General features: G+C 43.8%; 1 protein-coding gene across 2 annotated transcripts in view; it reads right to left on the bottom strand.

Moving 5' to 3' along the window:
* LOC101395489 (carboxyl-terminal PDZ ligand of neuronal nitric oxide synthase protein) overlaps positions 1 to 23,089 on the bottom strand; it is a 283,171-nt gene that overhangs the window by 70,108 nt on the left and 189,974 nt on the right. The window contains exons 3-4 of one of the 2 annotated variants that reach the window (XM_004424825.3): positions 20,024 to 20,116; positions 7,903 to 7,961 (exon numbers count right to left, since the gene is read on the bottom strand). In XM_004424825.3, coding sequence (XP_004424882.3) covers positions 7,903 to 7,961; positions 20,024 to 20,116 — 152 coding nt within the window. Of the gene's footprint in view, positions 1 to 7,902; positions 7,977 to 20,023; positions 20,117 to 23,089 lie in introns of both variants that reach the window. The other variant, XM_004424824.3, reaches the window with a different exon arrangement.

Raw genomic sequence — 23,089 nt, forward strand, 5'->3', positions numbered from 1 at the left:
TCTCCTTGATCTGAATTACTCATTCACCTTTCAGAACAGATGCCTTTTCATTTATTTGCAAGTCTTTAGAAATGCTGCCTAAGATTTTTTCTACCTTACTTCCATAATAAGAAGGTATTAAAGGAGTACTTTCTAAGCTTTGACACTTAACTTGACTCATCATGTTCTTAAAGATAATTCAGTCTTCCATTTGCGCTATCAGCCTAATTGTGTTCCTTCGTAGGCAATATATTTTTCCCTCTCCAGATCGTTTTAAAATTTTTGTCTCTAACATTCTGTAGTTTCATTACTATGAGTCTAGAGTTTAAGAACCAATTTTTTTGTTTACCTTGCTTGCAATTTGATGTGCTTCCTGAACCTGAGGACACTTATCTTTCCTTAATTTTCTCTGGCTCGATGATTTGAACTCTTGATTGTTATCTAAGTGAAACATGTTACACGGGGCCCTTGATTTCCCAAGAAATTCCCAAATACCACAGAATAGAACAGGTTTATCAATCCCCAAGAGAGAAAACATGTCATTCACCTTAAAATCCAGTTTTTTGTGTCCTGCAAAATGTCCTGCACTTTGATATATCATTTTGAAATGATAAAAACCAAATACTAAGGCAAATAAATGAGTTTGTCTTGAAATGTGGACGACCCTGAGCAGAGTGCTGAAACAAAGGACAAGAGTTCGGGGGCCAGACAGTCCTCCCACCATTCACTAGTTATGTGATCAAGGAAAAGTTATCTACTATCTCTGAAGTTCAATGTCTTCATCTTCAGAATGGGAATGACAGAGTCTACCACTCGGGGTTGGTGTCAGGATTGAGGTAGCACATGTCAAGTCTCATTTGACTATGGATTCTTGGAGGGGAGGGATGATGGCTTGCTCAACCACTTCTACCGATGATCAATTTCCTGCCCTTTCAATACATGCTCTGTGATAATGGACAGAATTCCTTTAAGTATGTCTCCTTTACAGTGAGCAGGCTGTTTCTATTTCTCTATACAATGGAAGGACACTGCAGGAGGACACTTCTCCTGCTGGTTGTGGCTGCTGCAGTCCATCAGCCGTGTGGGTATGAGGACATCCGTTGGTGTTCTGTCTCAGCCACGTGCTCAGAACACACAGTCCCTCAGCGACCTCGCATTCCCAGTGCGGCCTGGTGATCACCTTCCCATAGCCCTCCCCAAAAAGACCCTGAGTGTTCCAGGCCTGCCATCCACAGAGATGCCCCAACTCCCTCTGTGCACCCACCCACTAGCTGCAGTTCTCCTGCACCCAGCCCCTGAGGGTTGCTTCCTATTTTCGCAGCAACTGGGGACCAGCTCTGACCTAGGCAATCCAGTGAGCTTCTGTGCCAACCAGTGGCTACAACACACCTTCTACAGTGAGATCTGAACCCCAGCCTAGGGGAGGGGCCCCCCTCCAACTTTGTGCTTCCTTGTGTACTCTCCTTCATCCCTAGAGGACTCTTAAAAGGGCTCTTTACATCTTAAAGGTACTGTTTTGTTACAGCTTAATAATTCTTTATAATTCTTCTCCCGTTAAATCATTGTGTGAGTTCTGTCTCCCAACTGGTCCCAGACTGATAAACCACTGTTTGCCCAGCACAATGAGCAACAACACACACCAGCTCTCCATGCACCCTTCCCCAGTTAGCCCTGAATAATTTATCTCTGACTTGCTCAAAACCAAAGCATGGCTCATGTGGAGGGCCAAAACTGGAGCACACTTTTTCTAATTTCTAATCATCTCACCAACTGCTTAGACATTAATTAATGCCATTCCTGAGGACTGGCTGGAAACCCTATGGGGACTCTACCTGGTCTGATCATTTATACTCAAAACTGGGAGAATTATTTCCAGTCTAGCTCCTAAGGACTTCAGGTCGATTAATTTACATCCTCTGGTTAAAAAAAAAGGATTTTTGTTTACTCGTCAGTCTGGTCCCTAGTATCGAGGAACATAAACCTCCTAGGGGCTGATTTAGTCAAATGTGTTAATTCTATCAGTGCCCAATAAGACTAAGGTAGAAGACACCAAGGCAGGGAAACTGAAACTCAAAAGCACAGTGACTTCTATAACGGTACAATTACTCCAACGCTATTTAACGTTTTTTTTTATAAGCATGCCCTTTAAACCAGAAAGGGTAAAATAAGCACGTTAACTAAGGAAGTAAAATCCAAAATAAGTAAAGGAAAAATAAAAACATGAAGTCTTCATTTTCCAGGCCTAGCCCTGTTCTATTCAACAGCCTCATCAGTGACTGGGATGAAAATATTCTTATTAAAGTTGCACTTAACAGAAAACTAAAGGACAGTTAGCCTGCTACTAGAACCTAGGGTGATGGTTTTACACTGGGTCAACTCAGCAAAGCTAGGACGATGTATCTCAGCATTCCCTTCCCTGTAGAGCTGCAGTTTTGAATTGCTCACAAAAGAAATTTGTGGGAGATGTGGGAGGCGGAAATGAAACAGCAGCTATTATGCTCTGAAGGTCATCACTGGTTAGAGGCGGGAAAGGATGGACAAGGAGGTGCCAGAGAGTTGCAATCTGTCCTCACTCCTCTGTGCTCCATATCTGGCTTTCCTTCATAACTGTCAGTCCTGCTGAACAGCAGCAAAGCCGGCTCTACCCTCAAAAGCTTCACTGCAAACTCAAAGGCAGCAGCCACAAAGAGTCAACAGCCTTCTGCAGATATCTGCACCCGTCCTCTCTGCAGTTCCTAACATCCTGCAAACGTGGACGTGGACGCACCTAACATCTTGCAAACTCTGACTTATGACCCACGTCAGGGTTGACTAACGACTTCTCTGATCTTTTCTGGGCCTTGTACCTCCCAGGTCCTACCACAATTGTATAAGTCTAAATCCTATAACAAATTTCTTACGCCATAACATTCAGAGTTGCCTGCTTCCCTGTCTGAACCCTGATTTCCAAGAATTCAAAAACTCTAAATAATGGGCTCAAATGAATTATATCTAATTTAACATTGAAAATTGATATACGTAAAATCCCGTATTTAGGCTAAAAAATAAAACAGAAAACTGCAGACATAAAGAATAAAAAAGTCTATATTAAAAAGAATTACTGTGAATATCTTAAAGATTCTGGACAGTAAATCCACCATGACCTAGGACCTAACACAGTTTGTTAAACAAAACAGCAAAATAGCGTGTGCTCTAATTCTTAAAAAATGAATGCAAAACTCCCTAGCATGAGGGTAAAACTGTGTTTCTATATTTTTACACTGATAAGACAGCATCTGGGATATCATATTAAATTCTAACAAATTTTAAGAGGAAATACTGTGTTCTGAAATCAGGGAGTCTAGGAAAAAAATATAATGAAGACTGGCTTCAGGAACTTTAGAGAAATAAGATTTATATATTTGTGGCTCCAGAGAAGACAGCTAGGATAAATGCACAAAAATTACGTAAAGAAATTTGCCTTCACTTAATGAAGAACACTGTAATAGCAAATCATTTCAGAGAAATAGAGGCATCCTGTAATGGAGAGAAAACTGGATTAGATGTCCACCACAGTGCTTTTAGTCTCTTAAAATTTTAGAGATTTTAGAGGTTACTGGAGGCTCAGGGAGCAGGAATAAGGAGTCCTTGCTTAATGGGTACAGAGTTACCTGTCTAGAGTGATGTCAAAGTTTTGGAAATAGACAGTGGTGATGGTTGCAAAACATTGTGAATGTAATTAACGCCACTGATTTGTACACTTAAAAACAGTTAAAATGGCAAATTTTATGTTATGTATATTTCACCACGGTGAAAAAAAAAACATGACTGTTATTCTATGTGAGAGATGCAAAAGATTTAAATTTAAAATTTGACTTAATAAAAACCAAAATCCTCATTGCCAATGTGGTAATGGCACCTCTTTTGAATAAGAAGAATGTATTTTACCATAAAGGAGTTTCCCTAAAGTGACGGCTACAGTAATCAGTGTTTCATAAAAGCCATAAGCGATCAGGGATTCTTCAGCAGTGCTACCGAATCACACTGTGCGGCTCCTTAAGGGCAGAAAAATAATTGTACCCACTTGTAAATGTTACCATAATATCATGATGATAAATGTTCTTATTGATGATAGAATGGGACATACAGTTTAGACAAAGTCCTCTTTCATCTACCCATAGCATGCAGATAAACAAATTCACACATACACAGACCACATTTAATCCATGAGAAAAGTATCAGGGAGCCCAGAGCAGCACTGGCTAAACTTCATCCCTTTGTTCAAAAACACAGGTTGCTGAGTTTTGCGAGATTAGGAAGATATCTGCAACTACACCCAGAAAGTCTGCTTTGTGGGGTATTTGCGGGGAGGGAGGGAGGAGCTGGCCAAAGAAAAACTCACTTTAAAATTTAAAATTTCTTTGATGTCCCCTCCCCCCAAAAAACCATCTCTCTTCTTAAAAGTGAATGAATGAAAAAAGATATATAATACTAATTGAAAGAAATCTCTGAAAAAAGAACAAAGTTGGAAGACTAAGACTACCTGATTTCAAGAATTATTATTAAGCTACAGTAATCAAGACAATGGGGTACTGGTGTCAAGATAGACAACTAGATGAACGGGAAAGAATAAAGAGTCCTGAAATAGAAATAGATATGGATAACTTATTTTTGACAAAGGTACTTCAGTGGAGAGAGAATAGTCTTTTCAACATTCATGTGCAAAAAAAAAAAAGAACTTTTAGCTATCCCTCTTACCATATAAAAAAATTGAATCAAAATAGATCATACACCTACACGTAAAGCCTAAAACTATGACACTTCCAGAAGAGAGCACAGAAGAAAATCTTTGTGATCTTGAGTTGGGCAAAGATTTCTTAGACACAATACCAAAAGCACAATCCATAAAATAAAAAATTAATAATTTGGACTTCATCGAAATTTAAAACTTCTGTTCTTCAAAAGACACTATTAAGAGAAAAGACAAGCCAGACTTGGAGGAAATATTTGTAAATCATATATCTGATAAAGGACATGTACCCAAAATGTATAAAGAACTCTCAAAATTCAAGAGGAAAATAAAACACCCTAATTAAAAATGGGCTAAAGATTTGAACAGAAACTTCACAAAAGATATACAAACGGCATATAAGATGAAAAGATGCTCAATATCATTAGTCATTAGGAAAATGCAAATTAAAACCACAATGAGATACTAATATACATGTATTTTGTTGTTAGTGCCATTGAGTTGATTCTGACTCCTACTGACCCCGTGTACAGCAGAGCGGAACCCTGCTGGGTCCTTTTGCGCCATCCTCTCACCTTTTGGTGCTGTATCAGACAGTGCTCCACTGCTGTTCACAGGGTTTTCCTGGCCAATTTCTTCAGAAGTGGGTGGCCTGGTCCTTCTTTCTATTCTGCTTTAGTCTGGAAGCTCTGCTGAAACCTGTCCACCATGGGTGACCCTGCTGGTATTTGAAATACTGGTGGCATAGCTTTCATGCATCACAGCAACATGCAGCCACCACAGTACGACAACCAACAGACAGCTGGTGGGGTTCCCTGACTGGGAAATGAACCCAGGCCCTGGCAGTAAGAGCACTGAATCTTAACCACTAGACCACCAGGGCTGGCTACACACTTGCTTGAAGGGCTAAAATTAAAAAGATTGATGATACCACATGTTGGCAAAGATGTAAAGGAATTGGAACTCTCAAACACCACCAGTGGTACAACCACTTTGGAAAACAGTCTGGCAGTTTCGTAAAAAGTTAAACATACACCTACCATATAATTAGTCATTCTACTCCTGGATATTTACCAAAGAAAAATGAAAGCTCACGTCCATACAACGACTTGTAAATCACAGTCATAGAAGCTTTCATTGTAACAGCCAAAAACTGGAAACCACCAAAATGTCCAGCAACATGGGAATGGCTAGGTAAATTGTGTTATACTCATACAATGGAATACTATTCAGTAACAAAAAGGGATAAACTACTGATACACACGATGCCAAGGAATGAACCTTAGCATAATTATGCTGAATGAAAGAAGCCAGGCCAAAAAAAAAAAGAGTATACTGTATGATTCTATTTATACAAAATTCAAGAAAACACAAACTCATCTATAATAACAGAAGGGAGATCAGCAGTTGCCTGGGGATGCGGGGGGCAGGAGGGAGGGAGATGGAACAGGGAGGGATTGGGGGCGGAATATTACAGCAGGGCACAAGGAGACTTTCGGGGGTGACACTTGCTCATCATCTTGATTGAAGTGATGGTTTTAGAAGTGTATACATATGTCAAAACTTACCAAATTATTCACTTTAAATATACTCTACTTTTGTATGTCAATTATACCTCAACAAAGCCATTATAAAAATAAAATCAACAGCTTGTTTGGGATATGTTAAAACTTTGGAGAAAGTCTTTTCTTTCGACGAGGAAAAGACAAGATTCAGGTTCATGACCAGACAAGAGGTTGCTTTCGTATGTATATGGTGCCATCGTAAAAACAAAAACAAAAAAAACAAGAAATTATTCCTTTTATTAAACGTAAATGGTAAGGGTTGGTCCATTCACATCCTTCAAGCTCAGTTCTGGTGCAATCTGTTTCTTGAAGCCTTTCCTTATCACTCAAGTGGAAAGTGATTATTCCCTTCTGTGAGTCACCACCACACTTAGGTTAATTTTCAGATATTAATTCAATACATTTATCCAACCACCCATCACACATTTATTAAATGCCCCATATAGGCCAGACACAGGCTTGGTGCTAGAAATACAAGTTGGGATAGTTCGTCCCCTCAAGAACCTCATTGTCTAGTGGCAAAAGACTGACTTTTTAAAGTAACAATAACACGCTCTAACAACTATTTCAACCAACATTAAAAAGTACAACAGGAACACAGAGGAAGAAATTCATTTTGTCAGACATACTGCCTTGCACCACAGTGATTTTTTTAGGACTCCATTTCCCTACTATACTAAAACTTCCTTAACTCATTTTAGTCATCTACTAAATCACCTAGCACAGTACTGGGCCTGAGTATTTTACATACGTATATTTGTTTGAATGAATGGAAATTCCATTTCACAGGCATTCCTCTTTGACTAGAAAGCAGGGTCACCATGCTGCCAGCTTCTCAGTTGAGCTCCAGCCACTATCCATTTTGTCACCCAAGGCAAGTAACGTTGAGAGGAGACAACATCAAAATTTAAATCTGAGTTCCGCAAATCCCAAAAGCATAGGTAATACCTATTCTCCCAGTGAAGAAAACAGATCCAGGACAGAAGAATGACATGGATGAATCAAGGTCCAGCGGTGGGTCCCAGGAGGGCCCTGGCTTTCTGTATGGCCCAAGCTATGGGGCATTCCTCTGGCACACGGATGGAGGTCATCTAATCTCTGTAAGAATCATGCCAGCCTCATTGTGAAAACAATTTCTAGGGATTCTATTTGTGACTTTCTGCTCTCCCAAATGATCACAAACCCCTTATCTACACTCAAGTTTCTGAAGGGGCAGAAAGGTGGAACAGACAACAACCGTGGGAAATCGTGAGAAGAGGGGGATGGAAAAACCCAGCTCTCTCATTTTGACCAATATACAGGCAATTACGAAATTTCAGTTAAGACAAAACTAACACAAAATGAAAAGGTCTCAAATTACAACCGAAAGATTTGGATTAAACGCCAAGAAGAAATCCCTCACAGTTCCCCTAGTGCAACTGCGCATAAGAAGAATTTTCCTTTCAGTCTTAAAAATAAGAGATTTGCTTCTTGTACTTACATCTACAAAAACAACAGGTCTCAGAAGGGAAAAGCAGTAGAAATTTATTTTAATTTGTCTGGACCCACCAGCCTGACAGATGGCTCCAGGAGACGTCGTGTGGACCCTGGGGCTCAGGGACCCTCCCGAGCACGGGACTAGGCTCTTACCTGTAGATAGGGTCCTGCATCACCAGCATCTTGCTCTCATCCCACGTCCACTCCTTTTTCTGCAATAAAAAAAGCTGTAAATGAATAAGTTAGGCTTGTCCTCTGCTACAGAACCAGGGCACACGTTGAACAACTAATGCTTATGCAAACACATGCATTTGCTCCTGGCCTGACTTGTTCCCTCTAAGGGACCTGGAGTTGATTGCTCCAAAAAGACAAGTGGAAAATGTCGTGTCTGGTCTGATCAGTTTCCTTCAAGCACTTTAGGAGAGTGGCGCAGAGGGTGGGCAGGAGCCAAGGCAGCCTCAGCAGACTACAGGCCGACTCTAAATCAGAATTTCATGGAGAAATCACCAAGAAAAAAACAGATTATACAGTATTCCAGAGGAGTAGAAGCAAAAGGAACAAAAGGGAGAAGGGGGCAAAGAGGCTGTGAATGATGCTGTCAAATGCACATGAAATGTAGACCCCATCCTCCCTCCCTTAAAGGAGGGCGGGCGGCTGGACACAAGCCTGGCAAGTTAACTAGTACATCTGCAGTTACCCACAAGAGGATATTCATTCTGGCTGTGAACCTAACTTACTGTGAACACAAAGGAGAGCCCTGAGCAGCTGGGGATGAGGACAAGAATGGAGATGAAGGGCAGGGAGAGAGAGAATTCAAGGGCAGTACTGGAGACCCCAGATGCTAGATGAAGTGAGTAGCACCCCGATGTGTTGGGGAAGCAATGGCATCAGCAGCCCCCACATGCCCTCAGGAACCACCCACAGGTGCAGGGACAGAGAATCCTCTCCACCTTGACTGGGCTTTGTCATAGTGCTGTCCAGGACAACTGGAGAACACACTCCACTCTCCACAAAAGAGAGAACGGGGGGGTGGGGTGCTCATTACCAGCCGGCAGGGCTGAACATCCTGGCACTCTTCTTCTGACACCGTCTCAGTGGGGAGGTTGGGGCACCTTGTTACAGCCTGGCAAGCAAGGGGGGAGGTCTAGGCTCCCCATTCAGCCTGTGCTGGCCTGGGTGGGAGTGGGGGCCAGTTTTTCTGTGTGTTTGGCTGGAAAAGGGTGGTTATTATCTGTAAGTTTTCTGCCTTCCTAGGCCTCCCCTTTCCTCGTCTTCCAGCTAGACAGAGCAGGCTTCCTTTGGGGTGTCTGCATCTGTTCCCACTGCCGTATCTGGGTTGCTGCCTCCTTCCCTCCTTCAGCTCCAAGTCTGAGCTATATGAGGTGAAAGGAACACCCAGGGAACTCACAATTATGTAATTCTTTGAGTCCCCAGCCAGTCCCCCTTCTCTCCACCTCTCAGAATCTTATGTTTGTTTTATAGATAATGTCCAGGGTTTTCAGTTGTACTTCAGCAGGAGAAATAGGGATAAATGCATCTATCCCGTCTTCCCAAAAGCACAAGTCTGGTTTGTACATTTTTTAAAACTCCAGATGCCAGGGCTCCACCTCTTGGGAGCCACTCATATAGTCGGTCTAAGGTGAGGCCCAGTCATCTGCAGCTTTAACAAACATTTCAGGTGATTCTGATGTGACCCTAGGGTCGAGAGCCACTGTTCTACACCAAAGAAGGGTTCAGCTGAAATCCCCAACAGGAGGATCTCTTTCCCACACAGCACACTCCTCTGGAGTCTCAGGCCTGGCACGGAGGGTGGGTGCCCTGACACTCTAAAGACAGTCAACTGATCATGATCCATTAACCCTGTCCCTGGCCAGGGCCCACCTCGGTGTTAATAAATCGCCACGTGATTTAAACACTTGGAGGGGTAACAGCAGAGGCTGCTCTGCTCCTGAGGCAGCTGAGCCTCAGTTTTCCATGTTCTCACTATCAGGAAAGTCTGCTCATGAGAATCCTTGCTGCTCTTCTATGATTTTCAAAGTTAATAGAGGAGCAAATAACTCAATGCAAAAGGCCGTGAAACCAAGAAGCTGCCACATCCACTGCCCCCTTCTGAGAAAAGAAGCCCCTAAAAGAGTTCTTTCTGAGTGTGGATGATTTGGTTTATGCTGTGGGCATCTGATGACACCAACCTTGCTAACCTGGCCTTGACCAACTGGGTTCAGGATCAGCACCGGACTGCACACGAGGGAAGTCAAGTGCCGCAGAGCGGCTGGCACAGACCTGCCCAGTTACTGAGCTCCACGCTGAAAAGACCCAATTCTACCCAATCAAATCCTCTCTTTGGAGAATATCAAGTCCTAGACCGAGCCCAGGCCAAGCCCCCAGGAACGAGAGGCGGTTTTTGTGACCAGCTGCATCTCTCTCCACTCAAACCGACTGCACTGCTGAGGAAGAAGCAGCATCACGTGTCAGCTCATGTCTCCTCCCAGCCTGGAAACAAACCCCTGTTATCAAAGGTGATCTGGGCAAGACTCTTTCTGGCAAGTCTAAAGAATAAAACTAATACATTCATAAAAAGGAAAGAACAATGAGGCAAAATAACACAGAATAACTATTTTCTTTCTCTGGAAGACCTAAATAGGAGGACGGAGAGACCAGGCTTCCAGGGCACCTTGTGTTAATTTAATGAGGATGAACAACAGAAAGGTCCATGGCAGGCAGAAAATACTTTACTTTTAAAAGAGGTACCAGCATCCATATCAAATATCCTGACCAAAACCACCCATAAACAACTTTTCACCTACTTATTTTCCTTCTCTGAAAATCCCATTAAAATCCAGTCCTCTCCCTTTAAAGGTTGCACACTAATCCTTGGATGAGTCTATTAAATCTATGAAGGGATCAGGAAATTATAATGATAACTCAAAGGGTTTGGGGGTAGGGGGACTCATCAATGTTTCAGTTATTCAAGAACCTGAGGCAAATATGGTCAGAGCTTTTAAACCCACTCTCCTCAACGCCTGATAATCCAAGAACTTTAGAACTAAAGGGTTTCCACTCTTCCTACCCACACATCCAATATCCTTCCTACCCCACCATCTTTCAAATAAGACCCTGAGCAGTGCAGTTACTTGAGCAAGGTGTCCCCCTAGATAATAACCCAGTAAGACCAAGTTCTGATGTTTAGACAGCGCGGGGACTCAGGTACAATTCAGAGTCAACGCAGTATCGTGAATAGCTTAACTCAGGGAGGCTCTGCATGCTTTAACTCAAGAACAATTTCATCCTTCTCCTCTCTCTTGTTTTGAAATCATTTCTCCTATCTCTTCAATTTTTCAAACGTTCTAGAGAAAAAAAGAAAACAACACAAACAAACCACCCCCTCCTCACTTTTCTACATAAAAATATTCTCAGGACAAAATTTTAGGAAAAATATTTTTTTTATGAGAAAAGGGAAACAGAAAAAAACAGTAATGATCTAGCCTAAGGGGACTGTTAATCAAAGTTGGCTTCAACCACAGGATACGAGATGTATTACTGAACAGTAACTGCAGCCAAACCCAGTTTAATTGTCTTTAGAAAACACACATAGCTCCAAGTTATACCTGAAGTGATGTTTTTTTTAAACGCTTGAAAATAAGGGCTTGGAGTCTTGGTAGCTGCGTGAGGAAAATTTCAATTTTGCTACCTCTGTCCTGAATCGGCTGTGGTCTCCAAGATATGTCAGGAAATGAAGACATTTCAAGTCCAGATGGGCGTGGAAAGGAGGCGGAGGGGAGAAGAGAAGACGGAAGGAGGAGGAACGCTTCTCTAAAGCCGTCAGCACCTCTCGAGCGCCTTTCAGGGCAAGAGTGCCCTTCACAGCCATATCTACTGCAAACAGCCCAGGAGCAGCAGGACTGAGCGAGGCTGGTCTTCAGCCTCCTTCAACCTCAAGTCCAGGCTCAGGCAGGAACTCGCTGGCACCACTGGGAGCACTAGTGGTAACAAAGCGGTAGCTAAGCGCCCAGGGAGACAAAGATTTACCTCCTCACTAGTTCCAGAAATACAAAGGAATGGGGGAAAAAATGTAGGTGCGGAAGCCTGGTATAGCAGATTGATGCCCCAGGGGCAAACGTCTGGCATTTTGCCCTACCCCAACTCTGTACATGTATATGGATAACTCCTTTCTCTTACTTCTTGTCCCCTTCGTGCCTGCCAAGGACACTCATGGCACTGCTGAGCCTTTTTTATTTTTTTTTGTGAGGAAGATCAGCCCTGAGCTAACATCCATGCTAATCCTCTTTTTCCTGAGGAAGACCGGCTCTGAGCTAACATCTATTGCCAATCCTCCTCCTTTTTTTCCCCAAAGCCCCAGTAGATAGTTGTATGTCATAGTTGCACATCCTTCTAGTTGCTGTATGTGGGATGCGGCCTCACCATGGCCGGAGAAGCGGTGCGTCGGTGAGCGCCTGGGATCCGAACCCGGACCGCCAGTAGCGGAGCGCGTGCACTTAACCGCTAAGCCATGGGGCCGGTCCAATGCTGAGCCTTTTAAGAGGCCTCTGAACTAGAGTTTATTCACCCATCTCTCTCTGTGCCTTTCCCTCCCCCACCAGTCTCCCATTCCCCTTCCCTTTTTCTTCTCTCTCTTTATGAATTCCTTACTTTGAGGTAATTCAAAAAGTCAATGAGATATAGAGTAGCTTAACTTGAAGGAAGGCTCTGCTTCATATATTGGCTAGTCGAAATTTTCTGGAGTGAGAAAGCAAGATGTGGTCACAAGAATGTACCCTACAGACCTCCAATTACAGGGAGTTTAACTAACCAAGGGCCCCGGCTGCTGCATTCTGAAATCCATCACTGTGTTTGTGCAGGGGCCCTGCTTCCCACAGGCTGCTCCCAGCCAATGACTGAGTGTGCAGGGATACTAAGGAAGACTCATTCCTAGGAGACTCAGGAATTCTCGGACAGATGACTTTCGCTTCAGAACTCCCTGACGGCCTTGCCAAACCTTCCTCAGACTGTCCTGCAGTCTAAGAGACTTTCACCCAACTTTCCTTCCTTCCTCTCTCCTTCACTTGGAGTCAGACCCAGACTAAAGTCTGACAGCTATCCCAGCCTTTCCCAGATGCCTCCCCATTTTCCCCTACAGGCATTCAACCCTGTCTTGGCATTTGCTTATTGAAGGACCTAGAATAACAGAGAAAGTGAGAAGGTGAGAAAGGAAAGATACAGGAAAGTCCTCTTTAAGTTGCTTCATTTTTTATTCTCACAAGAAATTTCTCAGTTGACAGGGGAAAAAAGTCCTTTCTTTCACTTAAGAATGTTTATATAATACTTCCTTTACACTATCAAAATTGATCTCAGCCTTAAAGATAAACACTGAGGCTCAGAGGAGTTAACTTCCTTCCCCCTAAGGCCACCTAGTCCAGGGGTAATTAAAATGCAACTCGTCCATCTCTAGACCGCATGTTCTCTTTGCTACTCCAGATGATGAAATCAGATTTTCACTCTCCACTGCCAGGAAGCTCTTCACTTTCGACAGAGGGAGGGGGTAGAGGGCTTACAGAGTACGCTTTTATAGGACACCGAACAGGGTAAGCACATCCTCGATATAGGGCCCTTCCCTTTCCTTTATCTAATGAGTACAGATGTCAAGTCGACTTCTCCATGCACAGTTACAGCCATTTTGCCATTTGAAAATCTTCTGGCAGGGAATATTACATGGGAACTTGTTCAGAGGTCAAGTCGCCTGGAACAGTGCCAAGAACAGAAAACAGAGTCAGGGACAATTATCACAGTAGTCCCGCCTCCTTCTGGAACCCGGAAATGGATATGGCATCTTTGAAGCCCTTCCCTTGGAACCCAAAGTGGAGGAAAAATTTGTACTGACATTTTTGCCTGTCCCGACTGGAAATGACCAGTAGAAACATCACAAAGTCTGTAAGCTTCACCATTACTCATGCTCCTGGCAGCAATGGTGACTTCTCAAAAATAAAAAAAAAAAAAAACCTTGCAAAGGCCATATTAACTCAACTTGACAAGTTCTCCATGCTTCCAGATAGAATAGGATTAGTCTGAAATTATAGCTATCACCCATCTTCAGGCATAACCTATGGGTACAGAAAACACATTTCAAAACTGAAGTGCTAATAAATCCTGACACAATGCACACAATTCCTACTATGCTTGTTTTAAAACTAGCAAAAAATAAAGAAAGACTAGAAACACAACATGGTAGAAACAAGACTAGACTAAGTTTAGTTCTGGCTCTGCCAGTAACTACACCTGGGTGACCTCAGGGCAGTCACTGGGCCTCTCCTGTCCTCTGTCACCATATCTAATAGATTAGGGTATCAGACTAGATCATTTCTAAACTTTTCCCTAAATTCTGGTTCTATCATTCTAAGTGCCCCCTTTTCTTACCCAATTAGATCTGAGTTCTGTGTTTCCACAGTAACTGACACACCACTCTTTGGGCAGGAAACTAGTTTACTTGCAATGTGACGTCCCAGTGACAGACTACAGGCAAGAAGTTAAAGACCCTGGATTGATTAATTAGGCATTTCTTATAGAGTAGCTTTTCTCTAAAGGAGTCTGAGGAGATTAGTACACACACAGCAACATGGTAGTGGGAAGAACTTGCTTGGGATTTGAGCAAGACAGATGTGGTTCAAACTCTGACATCACTACTGATGGGACCTGAGGTCTTGGGCAAGTTGCTCAATCTTCTTTTGTAAAATGAGCATAAGAATGGTACCTACCTCACAAGATGGTTGTGAGGATTTAATAAGTGTACAGTGCATCAAACAAGGCCTGGCAAACGGAAGGTGCTCAATATCAGTGCTAGCTATTATGGTTAGCTGTCCTGGTTATCATCTTAGTGTGTAATTAGTTTCATCAGTTTGCTCCCTCTGGTCTTCTACCTTCCCAAACAGATGAAATAGGATTGGAGAGAAGACATGGTCCCTGCTCTAAAGGCTCACAACCTATTGGGGAGAGAGATAAATAACTCCAATGCAATCTTATAGGAGCTGTAACAGACCTATGTATGCATATAATGCTATAAAAATAATTAATTTTGCTGGAAAAGGTCCATGTCTAACATCTCTATGTATCCTACCCACTTCCTTGAACATGGTAGACACACACAACAAATATTTGTTAATGACCATGATGGAGGCCTTCTAGAATGTTGCCTTAGGGGATCCCAACCAAGTTATTGGTTTATAAGAGAAACCACATGAAACTGAGGCCCTTTAGGTCCTTCAGTAGAACAATCCTTTGGATGAAGTTCAAGACTAATCTTTCTTATTTAGACATCCACTCCCCAGCAAATGGGTGCTATAGTGTGATTTCAGTCTTATAACAAATAATCATTATTATACACACAGAAAAGATAATTACTTGGGCTTAGTTGGGAATTGAAGAAAATGCCCTAATTGAGAGACATCAAAGTAAAGCCAATCATCTTAGTAGCTGGGTTCACACCACAAACACAACCTCAGATTCACAAGGAATTTGAGATTCATTATCTGCTGGCATCAGTTCAAGACGGCAGCATTTTTAGACACTTGTTAATATAACCAAAAAGACGTCTTTTTACATCTCAGTGAGAGGTGATCACAATATATTTGGCTACTGCCTACAAAAGAATAAAGCAGCTGAAGATCAGAGGCACTGAACAAGTCCTACTCATGTGTCACTGAGGTTAGCAATTTCCACTGAGGCCTTTCTATGCTTGGGAAAGGCTCTCATCCTTGTTTTTTCAAACAGGCAGATTGACAGGAGGAAAAAGAGGGAGGAGAATGTGATAGCCAAAGGTAACAAACCAAACTTCATTTGATCGAATTGCTAAGTACTTATTTCTTCCTGATTTAATGACATTATCATAAACAAACCATGTTCATTCATCCAGTTAGCTAACAGGCACAATAAGTGAAAACACACTACATGTGACAGGTGCCCAGGTAAGCGCTGAACTTACCAAGATGGCCCCTGCCCTTAAAATGTTCTCTGGAGAGCAGAGGATTCCTATAAACACGCTTCTCTCCCCAGCCAGGATGCATTCACCAGTCATGGACAGGCTGTGGAGGGAGAGGAAGCTCAGTGGCTACTTTGGGAAATGTCCTATCTTACCCTGGAGGATCAGAAGGCAACAACACACCAACCCACTTGGCCTCTGGGGTCTGCTTTCTCTGAACCCAGTAGGTTCTCAAAGACCTGAGTAAGTACAGGTGACCTTGTGTGTATATATACACACACACAAATATATATATATATACACGAGCACTGAAAAGCATGGTTCCAGAGCTGGCGCAGAGTGTCTGAGCTGGCAGTTAAAGTTATCACCTAAGCCAACTCTTCATGTTATAGCTGAAGCTCAGAGAGGCAAAATCATTGGTCAGACCCACACAGACGGAAGGGAAGAGCCAGGACTAGCAGCCAGGCCTTCTCATCTCAGCCAAGGGCTCCTTCCAGCATGCCACACTGACCCAGTGAAAATCAATATGTTGTCTGCAGAAGGAGGGGACCAGTCAACGTTTTTACTAACTAGTGCAGCATTGACTAACCAGTAGAGAATGTCAGGCTGTACATGGTACTAGTGCCCATGGCTATCAGCCAGGACTGGTTCTACACCTACAGCCACCAGGCAAGACTGGCAGTTCTTAACCTGATCAGGACAGCCATCACTGAAATCTGCCGACTGCTCCATTTCCCTGGAGACAAGGGTGGCGTGTCTACACTCAGCATCTCTCAATTCTATAAACAAAGAGACGACAGCGAGAGACACACAGAGACAGAGAGAGGTGGTATCAGCACTCAGATACCAGAGGACAGTCACATGGGAACACGATGACAAAAAGGCTGATTGCTGCTAATGTGCATTCATCTGTCAAAGGCGGTGTGATTAAAGGCATTATCCAAACCACAGCCCCGGCCCTGGCGTGGGTGGGGACAACAAGACAGGAGGCTCCCCTTTCACAAGCCTGGCATCAGAAGAATCAGATCTAGGAAAGATCTGTTAGATCACCTCTTTCCTGGGCCAGCTGGAGGGTGAACCCATACTGGAGATTACCAGGATAGAGTTTCAAAGCGAGTCACGAGGTCCCACGGACTCCCTGGAGAAGACGCTTCTCCAGCTCAGCTTTCATTTCCTTAGTGGAAGGAGGCTGGCCTGTCTGCCAGGTGACACCCCAGCATACAGTTTACACATTGTGTGATCTTGAGCAAAGCACTTAGACTCTCTAAGCTCAGTTTTTTCACATGCAGAGTGGGGATGACACTGCACCTGGTACATGACTCATGGGAGACACAGAGAGATGGGAAGTAAGATTGCCCCCTAAGGGCAAAACTATGAACTCACCCCATAATGTTTCAGATCAGAGGGGTACTTGGTTACCTGAAAGGGACAGAATAGACTCCAGGACAGCAGGCCTTGAAATATAACCCAATTGAAAGGAAACAAAGATTATGTTGGTCAGAAGTAGATTGGGGAGCTGGGGAGATGCTGGGATTGTCAGCCATGGAAGAACAGAGAGAAGTCAGAGAGGCAAGGAGGCAAACCCTGGCAGAGTGTCCAACAGACTCCAGGAAGAGCATGTGCCCAACAAGGGCACTATGAACATCCTGTGGACCCGTTTATTGTGGAGCCAGAGGCCAGGAAACATTTCTGTCACACAGTTAGCTGACTTGCTCCATTTCTGTGCTCATGGAACAACCTTCTAATAATCTGCCTTCTCACATCACTTGTCTCCGATAGAAGAAAATGCGCTTGTCACGCTAAAGTGAGGATCTGGTCTGGGACACCGTTTCATGTCTCAAAGTGAATTAAAAAACTGGCAGTTTAGTTATACATCAGGCTCTTCTGAGCTTTGTCAGTGTGAGTTAGCATCCTAAGGTTCACAACTTCGAAATTGATGAGTCTGAATTTCCGACTCTGAAAAGCTGACAGCTCAGCCCCTGGCGAGGGAGAGTTCAGTGATGACACTGTCTGCGTGGCTGTTTCCGGAGGTGACTGAGTGCCATGAATGCTGACCAAGGGAAATATCCACAAGACTTCCCTAGTAGGACTGATGAAGGGATGGGTAATAATAGATGTCAAAGCATCTCGTAACCTGGAAAATGCCCACAAATCATGACTATTATTTTATCAGGTGGTACATGAGGGCACTGAGCTACCAGTCCCCCCTCACAGGAAGGGCTGAGTAAAGCTATCTGACACATGTGACGAAAGCCAAGCTGGATTCATCCTGGCTCCCTGAATCATGAGCTTGGGTTGCATTGGCCCTCTTTTTTTTCTTCCTCTAAGGATATCTCTTGCTTTTAAATTCATTGTCATCATCCATAATTTCTTTAACTGGGGCTCAGCGACTTCACCTACGTGACAGGCCTCAGCTTGCTTCAGCAGCTCTCCTGCTCAGGAACTCCTGAGAGGACAATATGCTAAAGACTGTCCCATGGCTAACCACTGTGTGCATGTGAGGCAGGGGGAGGGCAGAAAAGATACCCCGGGGTAAGAACAAGATGGGGCCTATGGTTCCCACAGTGGAGGTTTATAAAGTCAAAGATACTTAATAAGCTATTACAAATTCCCTACAATGTGAATTTTGAAAGAGTTAGTTCTTTATAAACAGTATATCAATATTCTATTTTATTCCTACATACTTCCAACATCATAGCCATAAAATACTTTCTAGACCACTCCTAAATATTTTTAGGGAATGAAAGAGAACAAGTTTTGGTTTAATATACAGGAGACCTCTGTAAATGTCCAGCTGTCCAGAGGAAAAATGGGCTACCTCAGGAAGCAGTTAAGTCTCTATCACTGGAGGTGTCCCATCATGCATTGGGCAATGTCTTTCACAAGGAAGATGTAGAGAAGATTTAAATCCTTGGATTGGCAAGACGACTACCCTTCTTCAATATCCCTCTCAACCACCTGATTCTCTAAGTTTACGTTGCCTACTACTATGTATTTGTCTTTATATTCCAGAACCCCCAGACTCAAGGTCTGCCTTGAGTACCATTTGAATTAAGAGCATCTTAGGTTTGGAACCAAAGGCAGCTCAAGAGGTCTATATATTACTACGTGATGGAGCTACCATCAATAAGTACAAAACAAAGTGACCGTAAATAAAAACAAAGGCATCTGCAGAATCAAGAAACAGAAAAAAAAATATTTTCCTTGTATATCCTCAATCAACCAAGCCCTTTTCCATTTCTTTTTGGAAACATACCCTCTCCCCTCTGCCCATTATGCAAATCTAGCTTTTCCCAGAGGTTAACATCATTCTCCCCCAACACATACAACTAACGCAAAACAGCCAAGTGTTTAAACAACATACGCTCATTTGCTTGTCTCACCCCAACTCAGAGGAATGCCCACCGTATAGATCAATACCTTCTTCCTCTTCCTCCCACTTTGGCCATGCCCCGGCCTTCCTGCACACTGAACAGCAGCAGTGCCTGGGTCTTGAGGGACTATTTAAATAGATGGGCTAGGGCTGGCCTGGTGGCGCAGCAGTTAAGTTCGCGCATTCAGTTTTGGCGGCCTGGAGTTCACCGGTTTGGATCCTGGACCTACTCACAGCTCATCAAGCCATGCTGAGGCGGCATCCCACACAGAAGAGCTACAACTCTACAACTATGATATACAACTATGTACCGGGGCTTTGGGGAGAAAAAAGGAAAAAGAGGAAGATTGGCAACAGATATTAGCACAGGGCCAATCTCTCTCAAAAAAATAAAAATAAAAAAAATAATAATTAAAAAAAATCAGATATCTAAAAAAAACTTTAAATAGATGGGCTATAACATGAGGACACAAGGACACACAATGGGGCTGGATGCCACCAGCTGGGAATGCTACCAGGTGGGAATGAGCATTATTCCTACAACAGATGGGACAGCTCTGAGAGAGTCTCCTCTCGTCCACTCCCCCACTGAATGGTGTTACTTGTCATCTCTTGAATTTGAAGTATTTCCCAAGATCAAGACTCAAAGGTAAAGGTATCAAAGTGGGGGAGGGGTTGAATACAAGGATGATAGGAGATGACCCTGTCACTCATAAGACACCAGGACTGATTGAGCCAATCAGCTGACTAGGCCATTGGCCCTGCCTCACTCTCTGTTCCAGCTGCAGCCTCTTCAATACTGTTGCTGGTCAAAGCAGACCACCTCACCAGATAAGGGAAGGATTCTGTCCGCAGAGTGGCCTAGAAGGTAAAGGTATCCTATGCCTACCTTCCTTGCTTCCCTTTTCACCAGTTTCGGGTTCAGAGCCACCTACCTTTTTCTTCTTCTTCAGAATCACTTTCACGCCATCCACTGAAACCATAATGCTCACTTTCTTCTTCTTGATATTCTTGGCTTTAAACTCATACTGCAAAGGAGAAGAGAACAAAGAAGCTCAATCCAATTAGATCAGTGCATCTGCACGGCCCCAGCTAGCTCATGACCTGGAAAAGAAGGCCACAGATGGGTCTAGGAAGCTGGTACAGTTCCTGGGGACATGGGGCACCCCAGGGGATGTAAGAGCAGGTGGATGTCTGCAGGGAGGGGCTCAGGCAACTTTGGGTTGGGACAGGGACTCTGAATGATCATCAGTTTCACCACTGAGCCATCAGGTAGGACCACAGGAATGGACCTAATCCATCCTAATGAGATAAAAAAACAAAGCCTACTTTGAAAATCTCATCAGAAATCTAGAACCTTCCCTCAGTAGCTCATTCTGCCATTTAACGACTTTCATCATCAGGCAGGTTTTCCTTGTGTCTACCCAAATGCTCCTCAAACTCTATTCCATCCTCAATAAAGATTAAGAAGAGCTGGCACCAGGGTTTGCATCAGAGTTTTTTAAACACTAAAAGATTATTATGAATTCTAAGTTATTCTCTACAAGTTCAGTTCCCAAATTCCTTTATCTGTAGGTCAGTCTCCAAGTTTACCCACAGTCCCATGAGCCTGAAGGTTTTGGGGACAGAGTATCCTAGAAAGAATCTGACCACTCATAGTTATAAGGGCGAGCATTACCTCACAACCACTATACTCTAAACTCCCATTTGCAATCCAGCTCACGGCTGCTTCAAGCACAGCCCTACATCCATCAGCTGGCCTCATCCTCGATCCCAGATATTTTTCTATTTGCTCATTCATAGCCATTTCTTATGCTTGTGAAGATATTCATAATGGGTGGTATAATTCTACATTTTCCTCACTGAACTTCTTTCTGAGCACTTATCCAATTTATTAAAACCATCTTCTGGTCCCCTTCTTGGTCTCACCACCTAACAAACCTACCTGCTAAGCTCTCTAATCAAATATCTGGGCTACCGATTAAAAAATAATAATACAGGACCCAGAACCAAGACTCCAACCCAGGCCCTCTTCTCTGGGACCTTTCAAACTCAAGAGCCTCTCCCACCAAGCCACCACCCTTGCTTGGTAAGAGGCATCCAGCTCTTTGCCTGTACAACTAAAACCTAATTATTTCTAGTTAGTATGTTGATAGAAATAAACCTAACCCATCCTAACCTACTTTGAAAACTTCCTCAGAAATCCAGAACCTTCCCTTGGCCATGCCTTTTAATACTCTGATTTTAAGAACTCAACTTAGAGCTTCCTACTCTGTCTACATTCTGTGCCTTCCACTGAAATCTCAGCTAATCTTATTCTGTTGCAGAGTCAATGCTGATGCCTCTTGGCAGTCTGTTTCTTAGAGACAAGGACACGACCTAGCTAACTGAAGTAAAATATTTTTCTTTATATCATCAGGGCAGGCTCTGGTTTACAGTCGATCTGAGTTTCCAGGTGATGGCAACATACATCACTCCCAGCTTGGTGGTCACTTCGCCCACCCTCCCAATCACTCTACCCTGTCAACAGCTACCTGTTTCACCAAGGGGGCCTTAAAGAAGAGCAAACCAGAGCAGCAGACACACAGGAGAAAGAAGAAAATTCAACCTCAGACTCTGCTTCAGGGTGTGGGAACCCAAAGCCAATTAAGAGTAACAGAGTAAGGGAGAGCGAGCGCGTCTGACAGACGGGGAGGAGATGCACTGTTTGTACCGGAGTCTCGCTTAGGACAGGACCTCAGCCAAAGAACAGACTCCTCTCCCGGTCAGTGGCTGTGAGCTGGGGAAGGCTCGAGTTGTGTCTGACCGGCATGCACTTCAGGACACGCTGCAATCCGCAGTGTGTCCCCTGACTGCAGCATTCTACTCAGGGGAAGCGCTAGAAGAACTGAAATCACCCCCACAGCCCCCACCGAACCCCACCCCCCTCACGGAAGAGCTGGAATGAGAATCTGCAAGTCGGCCCACTTTGGCCTGGTGCCGACTGGGAGAGGTGAACCAGCCACACTTCCTGACCACACCTGCATTTTCCTCTGTTCACTGGGGCTTTCAGTAAACACAACCTTTCAGCTGTGCCTCCCTGGGGAACAAGTCAATAAACTCAGGGCTGCTCCTGCTAGTCAAAGGAGTGCAGAGGGGTGCGTTTTGATGAACTCAGGCGGGAAATAAGAGCATAAGAATCCCAGAAACACCCAGAGGTGGGCAAAATCTGCCCTCAGCAGGTCGATCCTCAACTGTTTCATTCTTTGGTCTCTTCCAGTAGGTCACTCGCACAAGCTCCACATGCTTCCTTCTGCCCCTTTTCTAGCAACAAAATCCAAGCAGCAAATATTAAGTACCTATCTCTGCAAAGCACCACGTCATTCTCCCACCCCTAGTTTTAGAGAGCATGTTGCCTGCTAAACCAGACCCTTAGATGTCCTGTATTTCCAGAACGGTCTTGTAGCTGACCCTCTCTCTCTTTCTGGTTTGGTCCACCTCCCCCTATTGGTTTCACTGTCTCTGGGACCTTTTTTAAATCAAGATCCCCCCTATCCAAGGCTGGCAAGAGGCACCCAGTCAACTCCTCACCTGTGTATCTGAAACCTTAACTATTTCTACAGTTCATGTTTTGACAACCTTGGCCATGCCTTTAATACTCTGATCTTAAGAACTCAAAATGCAACTAAACTTTCTCTCTGGAACTGGAAAACACCCTCTAATTCAATCACCAAGCACATATTCCCAGATGGCTCTTATAGGGTCTGTGGACACAGGGACTACATGGAAAAGCATGACCAAATGATTGCATTAGAATCTCCATGACAAGGACAACACAGGTGCTCCTCCTTACAACAGCTGGTGGAATGCTCCGGAGTGCTTCAAAATGAAGAGGGGAAAGAGAGGCATGAAATAGGCCCCCAGGCCTCATTACAGCTGCCAGTACTACCCGCGTGCTGTTTATAAGGGTTCTTAGGTTGGCCATACTCTGCATCTCCTCCACCTGCCTGGCGACCAGATGT

The sequence above is a fragment of the Ceratotherium simum genome, chromosome 2 (assembly GCF_057802395.1).
Source record: "Ceratotherium simum simum isolate JZ-2026a chromosome 2, ASM5780239v1, whole genome shotgun sequence".
NCBI classification, from domain to species: domain Eukaryota; kingdom Metazoa; phylum Chordata; class Mammalia; order Perissodactyla; family Rhinocerotidae; genus Ceratotherium; species Ceratotherium simum.